General features: G+C 30.9%; 1 protein-coding gene across 1 annotated transcript; it reads left to right on the top strand.

Moving 5' to 3' along the window:
- The first annotated feature begins 558 nt into the window (after positions 1 to 558).
- Positions 559 to 4,499, top strand: LOC124844246 (putative 2-oxoglutarate-dependent dioxygenase AOP1.2). Its single transcript, XM_047321141.2, has 4 exons — positions 559 to 803; positions 1,010 to 3,650; positions 3,722 to 4,055; positions 4,147 to 4,499. Exons 2-4 carry the CDS (start codon positions 3,277 to 3,279, stop codon positions 4,384 to 4,386), a joined length of 948 nt encoding a protein of 315 aa, XP_047177097.1. The 5' UTR covers positions 559 to 803; positions 1,010 to 3,276; the 3' UTR covers positions 4,387 to 4,499.
- Positions 4,500 to 14,082: the final 9,583 nt, after the last annotated feature.

The following is a 14,082-nucleotide window of genomic DNA, read 5'->3' as shown; positions in this document are numbered from 1 at the left end:
GATAAACAAGTTTTGGAAATTTATGTTTTTATTTAAAATTTAATAATTGTTTAATTTATTTTAATATTTTAATTTAATTTAATATATTTGAATATATTAAATCAAATTTTATTTTATTATTATTATTAATTTATTTTTATCTTTTAATATAGATATTATTATAATATAAATCATATTTTAATAATTATTAAAATATAAAATTATATTAAATAATATTTAAATGTTAAATTAAAATAGAATTATTATTAAAATGGTGAGAAAATAAAAAAAATATTTATTAAAATATTTTTAATAAGAAAAGAAAAAAGTTAAAAATAAAATTTAAAAAAAAAAGTAGGACATACATGTGTTAGGATAAAAATGAAATTTTTAGAGACGGAGACGTTGGAGGTGCTTATTGATTAAAATTTGGGCCGCAGCAGGGTTTGACTTCACTTCAGTGAAACGACGCGTTTTGGGAGCGCTGTTGTTGCAAACGCTGGTGGGCTGAAGTCCAATTAGTGAAACTGTGCGTTTTAGTGGCTGCCATTGCTTTGAGGGTCAATATTCGAAGGCTTCATTTTTCCCTTTTGCACGCATCGAGCTAGGGCAGAGCAAAGAGAGAAATCACCCAAAAGCTAGGGCTTGCTCGAGAAAAGAAGCGAGAGAGCGAAGCAAGTTGAAAAGCTGGAGCGCATCGCCTGCCCGGAGAAGATGACCGGAGCTGACCGGTGAGAAAGAAGAGCTGACCGGATCTGCCACGTGCAGAGGATCAGATGACTGGAGATGGAGCTCGCGAGGAAAGAACGGTGACCGTCCGATGGGTAAGCTCAAAGCGTACTGAAGAAGGTTCCTCTTTTTCTTTATCTTCTTTCTTCAACCCTATATAAAGGGTTTTCTTCATGACATTTTTTCAGAACACGGAGACTACTCTACAGTTTTACATTCATTTTTAGCTTAGGGTTTACGCTTTTTATAGGGTAGGTTTTCGTTTTTCTTGCGTTTGACCGAACATTTACTGTGGTGACAGCCGTGGTGATCGCGATTGCGCCTCTTTCGGTACTCTTCGTTTCTCATTAATAAAGTTTCTTTTATATTGATGTTTCTCTGTGTTGAGTGCTTTATTATTCTGTTATGTTGATTTATTTTTTTCAATATTTCCGTTTTCTTGTGTGATTATGTAATTGTGTTTTTTGTTTTTCATTAAAAATGAGTTGAACTCTGGAACTCTGCATATCGAGATGTCTTCTCGAGTTGGAGGTGAGTTCCACCAATAAAAATATCGTTTTTTAATAGAACAGCTTCTGTCAATGGTTTTACTTTGAAAATTGATTGGGACTCTATAACTTCGCATAATTGAAATTCCTTTGGGAATTATATGACTCCACAGTGAACATGCATTATCGAAATGTGTTCTGGAGTTGGAGATGAGGACAATGAATGAAAAAAAATATTGTAAATCATATAGTATCTTTTGTTATTTGATTTTAATTAGGATTTTATATGTTTTAGCGTAGATGGTAGGTTTTATTTGCCGTTAGAATAGATTACATATCTGATATTGATTAGGAGCATGAATTTGATTTAGATTCATTGTGTTTTTGATTAACTGAGTTATGATCATTGACTTATAAGTTCTGGAAATGAACTTTAAGATCCTGTAATGGGCTTATTTTAAAAGAATGTCTTCATGATATATGATCAACCACTATGTGAATTGATTCTATATGAATTTGATTCCAGTTCTTGATTCTAACCAATTTTCCTTATTCTGATTCTTTGATTTTTAGTGTTTCTGTTGAATTGATGTTAGAATAGTCTTTAGTCCAGATTGTGATTTTACTTTTCCTTCCATTTAGGTTCTGTTATCTGACTTTCATTCTTTGGAAATTTTGTTTTAATTTGATCATTTCTATGTGATAGTATAGCTCATTCAAATTTCGTTTTCTTTATTCCTTTAAACTGTGATTTCTTAATCAGCTTTAGTTTTTAGGTTCTGTTTTTATCCATTTTTTTTAGCACTAATCTAGTTTGCCTCATCATTTTCCACTTCACATTTTTAAAGCAGATTATAGTTTAACTTTTCTTTTCCATTTTAATTTCTTTGTTTTCATTCTATGACCCCACCTTGCATTAGTAGTTTAGATAATTAGTAAAATAAAAAGCAAGATTAACTCTACATTCTAAAACTTAATCATAGTTGAGTCCTTGGATTGATCCTTGGTTATCCCTCTACTACATTAGTGAGGAAACTGAGTTTGTTGGCTTTGATGCGACTAGAAGCGAGTTCAACCGTTAACAATTATGAAAAATAATTTTTTCGAATGGATAGGACCTAATATTGTAAGAGTTAAAAATTTGATGCTGATGAAATTTGTTACAAACATAGTATATCAATCAACAATATGAAAAGGGAGTGTGATAAAATTCTTTTTGATGATTTTTGGACCAGTCTAAGTGTTTTTTAATCTCTCACTTAGACTGAGGGAGTATGATAGAATTCAAATTATTCTTATGAAATTAATTCAATTAACAATTAATCTCATGTAATTACATTTCATACTCACATATTTGATTTAGATAATATTTATATATATATATACACCTATCTCTAATAAATAAAAGAGACTTTTTAATTGTTTTTCTTTTTTACAATCCCTATTTATTTTCTCTCTTGTGAAATTAGAAGAAAATCTAAGTAGTATTATATGTTTTTCCCTCACGTTCTTACTTTTGCTTAGAGAAGAAATAGACCAATTAAATAATTAATATCTAATTTTAGCATGATTCGATTTCCAATTTCATTTCTTGACTCAATGGACATTAACAAAAGTAAACTTACTTTTGCTTAGAGAAGAAATAGACCAATTAAATAATTAATATCTAATTTTAGCATGATTCGATTTCCAATTTCATTTCTTGACTCAATGGACATTAACAAAAGTAAACTTACGTAAGCATTAAAAAGAGCTTCCTAAAAAAACAATGTTCTGTTTTAGTTTCTTTTGGGTGAAACCGAAAATGTTTCTCACTGATGAAATAAATGTTTTAACATAGTTAGTTTTGACATTACATGAGGAGGTTCCATCACCATTCTTAATTCCCACAATACATGGGTTTCCCCGTTCTATCAAAACTTGTTTATTAATATCTTCCTCTCTTATCGTTACACTATATTAACTCCATCACCATCTAGATCCCACCATAACGGAGAGATATAGACAGCAAGAAGGAGAGAGAGAGAGAGAGAGAGAGAGAGAGAGAGAGAGAGAGAGAGAGAGAGAGAGAGAGAGGGAAATGGCATCTGAGAAGGAGGTTATGGTGCTACCATGTTTTAATTTTTGCAAGGGAGGGGAGACACTAGAAGAAGGGAGTGAAGAGTGGAAAGAGATGAGCATGAAAGTGAGAGAAGCATGTGAGAGTTATGGCTGCTTCATCATGAAGTATGATGAGATGAGTACTAAGGGTGCACGTGAAGTCATATTTCAAAGTATGAAACCATTGTTTGATTTACCTGAAGAAACAAAGCGGCAGCACATCAGTCCAAAGCCTTTCAATACTTACAACCGCAAGAACTTCGAGAATCTTAACTATGAAAGTTTTGGGATCGATGCTGCTAAGATTGAGAACTTCACCAACCTCATGTGGCCTCAAGGAAATCCACCTTTACGGTACTTTATTATTTCATTACTTTAATTGCAATCAATGCATGATTTTTTCAATATTTTCTTTGGTAATGCAGTGAGGCATTGGAGTGTATGAGCTTAAAGATGTCAGAAATAAGCTTGTTCGTCTTGAAAATGATTATGGAGGGTTATGGTGTTTCTCAGAACTACATTTCAGATGTTGAAAGCATCAAGAGTTCTAATAATATACGTTTCAACAAGTACAAAGCTTCTGCAAACCACAATGACTATGATCAGGTTACGAGGTTCCCTCACACCGACAAAAACAGCTTGACCTTTTTGTGCGACAATGGAGTCCAAGGTTTGCAGCTGTTATCCAAAACAGGCAAATGGACTGAAATAACGATACCCCAACATGGCTTTGTGGTTTTGGTTGGTGATGTACTGAAGGTAAAGAGAAAATTATATTGTTTGATAATTATCATAATGAACTGAATTCTTCTTATGTAATAATTATAAGTATATGTTACTGAATGAATAGGCATGGAGCAATGATAGGCTTCATGCAGCGACGCATAGAGTGGAGGTGAGTGGAGAGAGAGAGAGATACTCGTTTGGAGTTTTTGCAGAACCAAAGGAGGAGGGGATTGTTGAGCCTCGTGAATTGGTAGATGACACACTTCATCCTCTTCGTTATCGTCCGTTCAATTATGGAAAGTTTTTCAGTTACTATGCTTCAAATCTCAAAGACGATGCACTTCAAGTGTTTGCTGGTCTTTGAAAGCTATTGTATGTTTGAATGGAAGCATGAGTGGTCGATAACAGAGAATAATTACACCACCTTTCAATAAGATCACTCTTTTTCAATAAGATCTATTCCAGTTGCAGCACTAAGTTTAAGAGTGAGTCACAGAAATTGCTTTACCACTCAAATCTGTACATTCACATCGAATCTTGCTTCTTTAACATCAATTTATGAATCCATGTTCAAAAAATAGGCTTACTGAATGCAGCAGCATGGTATATAAAATTAAATAATGCAAGAAAGAAACTAATCCTTCGATTCTAGACTATTTTGTGAGTGTTTTAATATCACAATTAGGGTTGTAAAAAATAATTAGTACGACGAATCGAGTAAACCAAATAAAAATAGGTTAAATGTTTTTTTTAATTATGTTGTTCACTTTTTTATTAGATATTCCAGTATAATAAATATTATATTTAAAATAAGTATGTTAATTTTAATTATAAAATTGTAAATAATAAAATTATAAATTTTCATATGGCAATAAATATGTAATTAAAGTCATTCATTAAATTAACAAAAATAACAAAAAAAGTTAAATAACATATTCAATTAAAAGATATAAGTTTATCAATTATCCAATACATTATCAAAACAGGTAACTTCATCAGCTGATCCATTGCATTCGTGGGTTAAATAGATTGGTTAACTTATTCATGATGTTAAATTCTAAAGATAATTTAAAATAAATAAAAAATACCATACAATCCAAAAGTAAATACAAAAAGTGAATAAATAAGTTTGTAATATTAATATTTTTGTATTACTTATCTATTTAGAATAGTAGAGTTTGGATAAATCTATAATATTTCAATGAAATATTTTTTTTTGTCTTACCTACAATACAATAAAAAAGTGTTAACTAATCATATTGAAATACAAAGTAATAAATAATTTAGCTGGATTAGTGAGTCAATCCACTCCACCGCGGATTCAACCCGGGTGAGCACGGTTATAAGTGGACCGAGTTAAAAATTGACTTCTATAAAAAAATTATATTTTTTTTCAAACTCAATCCGATCCGAACTCTTGGTAGGTCAGATTAGTCTGCATATTCTAACTCTTTTTTACGGCATTAATATTATAAAAATTTATTTAAAGTTCTTAAGTTTATTAGGGATGAAAGATAATTAAGCCTAAAGAAAAGTTAAATTGTTAGAGAGGAAACAAAAGAAGTTGCGAGTAAAGTAAGAATGATCTTCAAAATGCCTACATTACATAAATAAAAATTAATTATTTTCTCTTATCATTATGTTGTTCACAAAAAATCTTAAAGAAAAAACAGATTACTAGTTTCCTCAGTTTTAGTTTTTAGCTTTTTTATTCTATTTTTCATTTAAAAGAAGCTTTTTTTTATTAGAATGGCGTATGAATTCGCCCCTGAACCCAAACGTTCCAACATCTTATATCATTTACAAAAAAATATCATTTCATATCAAAGTTTGTTCTTTATTAGTTACTAAATTTTAATATGATTTCTTTATTTAAGTTTTTATTCATATATTTTATCTTGTTAAAATTATTTCCGATATATTATCATATATAATAAACTAAAACTTTATTAAATATAAATCTATAAAACACATTAATAAAAGGTTAACAACTAACACGATAATATTTTCTAATAACATATGAGATTCTAATTTAATAAAAAAATATAAAATAAAATAATCTATTTATGAAAATAACATTAAATAGTATACCAAAACATTCAGCAACTATATGCTTTGTAAGCAAACATTTGGATTTTTTTGTTGTGCATAACACTGATCTTATAATTAGTACTCATCTAAGAATGAATGCATCAATTTACCTCATATTATTGGTTTTAAGTTGAAATTATTTGAATAATATATATATATATATAGCATAAAAAAATAGTAAAACTTTTTTTTTCTATTTGATGATGGAACTTTTGAGGATGTAAATTTTTTTTTGTTAAACAGAATGAACAAACCTAGAAACTTATGTTTTAGAAATGGTAGTGGTTTAAAAATAGTGAGACTCGATTATTTTAATATTAAATAGTTTTATTATAAATAGTTTTGTTATAAACGAATTTCATTATTTTAAAACGCATCATTTCTCTAAAAACCACTTTTCTTAAATTCTTTGACTTCTCTCTTGGTGTTTTTCTTCTTTGCTCATCTGATTGAAGAACTGAGATCGTCGTAGGAGTGATCCTGGCAACGAGCTCATCTATTCAGACTGATCACTTTCTTTGTCTGAGTACTTTAACTTTGGACCATTTTTCTTTGATCCTTGCTTTCTTCACTTGCATGTGGATCACACTATTTTGCATGTAATGTTTGAATCTTCTATAAGACTCTTTGTTGATCAGTGATCCTAACGGTATATCCTGTTCATGTTTATGTTGTCTATAGGTATAGATAGAGCTCCTTAAGCTGTGAGAACGAAATAGGGTTCTCTAAAAAGGTAAGGGAAGCTGATATTTGTTTTATTTTTGTGTTGAGCAATATGAATGTATACTTGTCATGTTGTGAGAATGATGTTTGATTTAATATGTGATCAATTGAGATGAATAATTTGTAACAACCTTGTTCGACACGTGAAATTGAATTATTGTTGAATGGCTGTCATGTATGTTCATGAATTGGTATTGCCTTGTACTTTGAATGTTGTTGTTGATTAACGTTTGGCAAGTGTACCAATCGTTATTGTAGTAACAAAATATCGTCCTTTGGGATTGAATGAGTTGAGTACTAGATTACTAATTCACGTAATTTTGAGCAATAAAAATATCAAGTTAAATGATGAACATAAACAAGTGATTGGAATTCAAATAATATAAACAATGCTAGAGAATTGATTTCATACGTTTTCATACAACTTCCTCCCCTTTTCAAATTAATGTGTGAATTGTAATTATCCACTTGAGTTTACTAAGAGCTTGTTTACCCCTAATTCCTTAGATAGATAAACTTATCTATTCAATTTGAACCCCGAATCCCTTAGGTCAGTTACAAAATTCAATAAAATCATGAAGAACAATTATTATCTCAATTACAAACTAATTAGTTGTGCCCCAATTTCCCAATTGTGACAACATCTAATATGTTCTATTTATAATTGCAAACAATCTCCAATTTCCCAATTGTGAAACTGTTCATAGAATAGACATTAGAACATAAATAGATCACTGAGACAATTAAAATTAACACAAAACATCAATTGAAAAGGTTCAGAAATTATAATCAAAAGTATTACATCAATCCTCTAACAAAAGGGACTTTAGTTCTGCATAATGTAAAAATTCAAAATGCAAACCAAAAGAAGAAGAAGAAGTGTTGAAGCTTTTTTTCCTCCGTCTTCGTGAGATTTTCCTCCTCCTCTTTTTACGTTTTCAATACCCCCTTTAATCCCCTCATTCCTCTTTTTAAGAGAGTGGTTACTCTCTCTAAGTAATTGTCCTTAATTTCTATTTAATTTAAATCTCTTTAAATCCACATCATAAAAGAGGTTAGTAATTGCTCTAAAAAATTCCATAGCTCATGGAAAAATCCACAATCTGCTTGTGCTCTTCTCTGGATTCAATTATGTACTTCCTGAAGCAAAATCCACAGGTTGTGGAACTGTCCACAGCCAGGTTGTGGAACTCTCTGTTTTGTATCTGCATTTTGGAGCAAAATCCACAGGTTGTGGAACTTTGTTTTGCATCTGCATTTTGTACCTCAATTCATCCCAAGTTGTGATTTTGACACTTAGAATCACCAATCTACAAAAAAAAACGAAAAATGCCCATGTATGATCCGAAACAAGGATAATGTATGATGAAATGATTCAATTAATGCAATTATGTATGCAAATGGCCTAAACTAAGTTATGAATGCAATTACATTTTATTCACACATCAGTTGTTTTTGGAGTCCTAGGTGGTACAAACTTGTTATAGGATTAATAATGGTAAAAAGGGAATGTTCTTGAGCTGTTTTTAGTCTGGATAGGAATTTTTGCCATGTAAGTTTATAGAGGGGTGACTTTTTAGTGAGAACTGATGTTTAGGAGTTGTCTTTTTGATCAATTGAAACTTGTCTAGGGCCTTAATTGACTTAAAATATGATGTTGAGTTGGAGAAGTAGCATTTGGGTATAATTATAGGTTGTGTTTGTGTTAAAAAAAAGGTTTGGATAAGTGAGATTTTGAAATAATAGTTAAAAAGAGGGAAAACTGAACTTTAGAGTTTGTCTTGTGGTCATTTGAAACTTGTTTGAATTATGAGTTTGCATATATATGATTTATAAATGGGTGGTAGTCAATAAGTTGTGTTTTAAATGGTTTTAACTAGTGAGATTTTAAAGTAATAGGTATGTGCTGAAATATAGGGTGTTGGGTATGTAGTTTGATCATTTCTTATTGGTTTAAACAATAGCTTGTCAGTTTCTACATGAGAAAGGAGTGGAAATGAGTTAGGTAAGTTAGAGTAGACAAGTTGGTGTAATATATCAAATTTAAGCTAAAAACATGTTTCTAAAGCATTCTCAATATCTAGAAATCCATGTTAAGCATTTGGATAGAGGACAACGAAGGCTAGAATTTGGGTTTTCACTCTTCTGTTGTGGCGCTCCGTGGTCTTCAGTAGTGTTTGAGCACTAGACAGTTGAGAGCCTTGGTGCTCAGCAACACCAGAGTAAGTCTTCAACTTTAGAAATCTCAAGTTTCTCGTCTGTTATCATATTTGTAGCACTTACTTTAGTAGTTTTATACTAGCAAAATGAGATGTTATAATTTTTTAATTAACTCTCATTTTGTGTTGAATTGATTCAAGTTAGTCTTTTTCGTTAGATGTTTATAAATGACGATAACGTCATTTTTTAATTTGATTTTGTATTTTTAAGTTTTTTTTTTCATATCTCATGTATGCGTTATTGTCATGTAGCAATATCGTTATTGATAAGTGTGAAAAAGAGTTGTTTTTATACTTATAAATGAACTCAATCTTGTAATTATTCATGTTGTTCCTCATTGAAAAGTTGTAATAGGTAGTAGATTGTTATGTAAAATATTGTACAGGGAACGATGTATTATTTAGATTCTGTCAGCCAATTTTCGCAAAGCGAAAGCCAAAATTCGCACTGCCAGGAAATGGAAATTCGCATAGCGCACCATTACTTGTGCGCTGTGCGAATAACATCAGTTGAGGGGCAGCGGTTACACAAAATTCGCATAGCGCACCAATACATGTGCGCTAAGCGAATTAATGAATTTAAGTGGCTTTAAAAGACGTGACAGAGCGACAGAAACATTCTCTTCGAAAAGAAGTTCCAGACAAAAGGAAGAAACGAAAACATCTCAGGAACTTCCGGAGACTACTTCAAGGCATCAAGACACCATTTTTTGCAAGGGATTGCTTCAAATGTGTACGTTTAGATGACTAGGAGTAGTTTTTCTTTCGTTGGAATTGGATGTAATGAACTTACTCTGATGTAATTTTCCTGTTCAATATATTGTTCTTCGTTCATATGCTCTTTCTTGAATTTACTATCATTGTATGGAAATATAATGTTATTTGAATGTTTCTGATTACTGGAAAGTAACTTTGAACATGGACGTAGATAGAGCACTTAAGTGATTTGGGATCTAGGAATAGACTCAATAACTTGATCATTCCTAACATCGGACTTAATGCAAATTGTATATTAAATTGACTAAGGGATTAGCATTTTAATATATTAATTTAGAACTAGTTGCTAAGGGATTAGGACTAGTATGCCTTGATGTGAATGTTTGAATGAAGTAATGAAATATTGAACAAAGTTTTATATTCATATGATTCATGAAACCCAATTCCAACGAAGTTTCATTTAAATATAATTCCTTGCACACTAACTGTTTGATAAAATACCAAAAATAGTTTCTTGTGTTGTTTTGTGCATTTTGATGTCTAATTGAGTTATAAAAGGAAGAATTGTCATGTGTTGCACAAGTCCCTTGGGAGACGATACTTTTACTTATTCACTGTATTACTTGGAACGATTTGGTATACTTGCCAAAAAGTTATCAAGTTTTTGGCGCCGCTGCCGGGGATTTGTGTTCCAACACAAGGCAATTTGGGCATTTATGACTCTTTTAGACTTTGTTGTGAATTTTCCTTTTTAATGTTGTTGTGTATACAGTTGACTTTAGTTTTTTAAGACTTTCCATTGATTTAGTTTGAACTTAATGCTTGTCTCGGGGTACGCTTTAGAGCTTGATGTTGTTATTGAAAGTTCTTAGGAATGAGATTTCAGTAGCGGAACTAACTAAATCAAACCAAATGTGCAAATCACCAGGGATGGGGTTGTGTGTTTGGATTCAGTGTTTTGGAACTTAAGGCAAGTTTGATGGACTTCTTACACCAAGGGATTGGGTGAGGGTTTGTCATACTTAGGTAGGCACAACAAGAGGGATCTGAGTGTTCTAACTTCAGAAAACAGGGAAAGTGGAATTCTTTGTCAATTGTATGCCTCTTTTGTTTGAATTTCTTTTATGCAGTTTGTCAACAGATGTTTCTAGTTGTTGGAAGATCCTAGGGACGGGATTTCAACAGCTGAAAGGGGAGTACTAAGTGACCTTGCAACAAGAGGGATCTGAGTGAGTTTATTTAAGAAATCCATTTCAATCATTTTGCATATTGGAATTGTTGTTTGGTTGGTGTGCTCACATTCTGCAATTTTGTTTCTTCTTTTCCTTATTTCTTTGTTTGTGTTTTTATTTTATTTTTCTATTTCACTTCTTGTTACTTTTAATTTTATCTTTATGTTTTAGTTTTTGAAAGAAATGGTTGAAGTTTCTGTGTTGGTAAGTTCTGTGTTTCGTTGTTAAGTGTAATGTTCTGTAATGTATGTTCAACATAGTTGATTTATGTTTATGGTTGTAAAGACAATTGTGTTTTGATTTAATGATTTGGCATTGCCTGATTACGTTATGTGATTCTTGAGGATGATGACATGTATGTTTGTGGTGGCTGTGCTTAAAATTTTTTATCTGTGTGTATGAATATGACCAGATCTGTGAGTGTTGAGAGCATATATTGATTGAGAGATATTGAGTTGTCTAGATATGGAATTGGGTTTTGCATGATTTTGATTCTACGTATATACACACACTTTTTGGTTAAGGATGAAAAAGGCCCTGTTTATTATTGATTATATAGCTACTTGGCCAGATAGCCTACCTTTAGACACTGTGATACATTTGTGAACCCTTTTGAGCCTTGAAAATTTTTTTCCTTCCACCTTGAGCCTATTAGATGATATCCTACCTTACACCCTAGAAGAGAACATGTATTATGTTTTAAAAGAGGTTAAGGTTGAATTCAAGTTTGTGGAAAGAAAAGATCAATAAAAAAAAATATGATAAAAAAAAAGCTCAAAATGAAAAAGAAGGTTGAGCTGTGAAAGAAAATGGTATGTGATGAATGATATATTTTGGGATTTGAGTACTGGATTGGGAATTGAAATTGTTCTCTTCTTAATAGGTGTCTTTGAATCCAAGAAAAACCATGATTCTTTTTCTAGCCAAGCCAAGCCTTAACCTGAAAAGACCTTTGGACTTAACCAATAGTGTGTAAAGTGTGTGAATCAAATGAAATGCAAAAAGCTGAGGAAGTTCTATGTCAATTCTACTGTCATGTGAGGACAAACACTTGAGTGTGAGTAATGATAAATGCTGATCTGGTTGTTCATATTCTATGCACAGATGATTTTATGAGTGATGCATCATGTCATACTTGTTTGAAATCTTTGGGAATGCATATGATTATTCTGATGTGCAGAGTCATTTTATCAAAATGTCAAATGTCTGTGGTGATGATGTTCATTTTCTTATGTGATTTCCTGAGGGCATGAAATAGTTCAAGTTTGGGGGAGTTGATAAGTGTGAAAAAGAGTTGTTTTTATACTTATAAATGAACTCAATCTTGTAATTATTCATGTTGTTCCTCATTGAAAAGTTGTAATAGGTAGTAGATTGTTATGTAAAATATTGTACAGGGAACGATGTATTATTTAGATTCTGTCAGCCAATTTTCGCAAAGCGAAAGCCAAAATTCGCACTGCCAGGAAATGGAAATTCGCATAGCGCACCATTACTTGTGCGCTGTGCGAATAACATCAGTTGAGGGGCAGCGGTTACACAAAATTCGCATAGCGCACCAATACATGTGCGCTAAGCGAATTAATGAATTTAAGTGGCTTTAAAAGACGTGACAGAGCGACAGAAACATTCTCTTCGAAAAGAAGTTCCAGACAAAAGGAAGAAACGAAAACATCTCAGGAACTTCCGGAGACTACTTCAAGGCATCAAGACACCATTTTTTGCAAGGGATTGCTTCAAATGTGTACGTTTAGATGACTAGGAGTAGTTTTTCTTTCGTTGGAATTGGATGTAATGAACTTACTCTGATGTAATTTTCCTGTTCAATATATTGTTCTTCGTTCATATGCTCTTTCTTGAATTTACTATCATTGTATGGAAATATAATGTTATTTGAATGTTTCTGATTATTGGAAAGTAACTTTGAACATGGACGTAGATAGAGCACTTAAGTGATTTGGGATCTAGGAATAGACTCAATAACTTGATCATTCCTAACATCGGACTTAATGCAAATTGTATATTAAATTGACTAAGGGATTAACATTTTAATATATTAATTTAGAACTAGTTGCTAAGGGATTAGGACTAGTATGCCTTGATGTGAATGTTTGAATGAAGTAATGAAATATTGAACAAAGTTTTATATTCATATGATTCATGAAACCCAATTCCAACGAAGTTTCATTTAAATATAATTTCTTGCACACTAACTGTTTGATAAAATACCAAAAATAGTTTCTTGTGTTGTTTTGTGCATTTTGATGTCTAATTGAGTTATAAAAGGAAGAATTGTCATGTGTTGCACAAGTCCCTTGGGAGACGATACTTTTACTTATTCACTGTATTACTTGGAACGATTTGGTATACTTGCCAAAAAGTTATCAGTTATCACATATATCAATGTTCATACATGATAGTATCTTGTATTCATTCTTATATTCCTTTTTCACTCAATTAAATCCGAAATTGTTTTTAATTGAACAATGTTTTTCTTATTCAAAATGTGATTGAATTAGTAATTAAGGCTAAATACAACTTATATATTTATATTAAAATAATTTTTTAGACTTTATACATCAAATCACTCTATTCAAATATTAATATTAATTTTATTTTTTAATTTAAATTTAAAAAATACTTATTTCAAACTTATAATTTTTATTATTGAAAATGTAAATGTATCAATTTTAATATTTGAAATAATTAAAAGAATATATTTTCATTTGTTAACTTATTTATAAATGGTTTAATTGTTCGTCCACACCTTATTATAATTTACATCAATCAAGTCTCTTTCGCGCTAATTTTTTTTTCTCTCTTATATGCTCATCTGAAAGTACACTTTTCAATATTTTTAATAGTTATATTTTCAATCATGACGTCATTTTATTTCATATTTTTTTATAATGATGTAAAATGATTTATTTTACTTAATTATTTTCACTTTTGAATTTTAATACTATGTATCAATCCTTATTAATTACTATTATGTGTCACCCAATTTAATTTAATTTTAATTATTTAACTTATTTATTTAATTAGTTTGACGATATTATGTTATTTCATTTCATTTTT

Source organism: Vigna umbellata, chromosome 2 (genome assembly GCF_029865625.1).
Source record: "Vigna umbellata cultivar VRB3 chromosome 2, Vumbellata_1.0, whole genome shotgun sequence".
In the NCBI taxonomy this organism is placed as follows: Eukaryota; Viridiplantae; Streptophyta; class Magnoliopsida; order Fabales; family Fabaceae; genus Vigna; species Vigna umbellata.
This window is presented reverse-complemented; position numbering and strand designations above follow the sequence as displayed.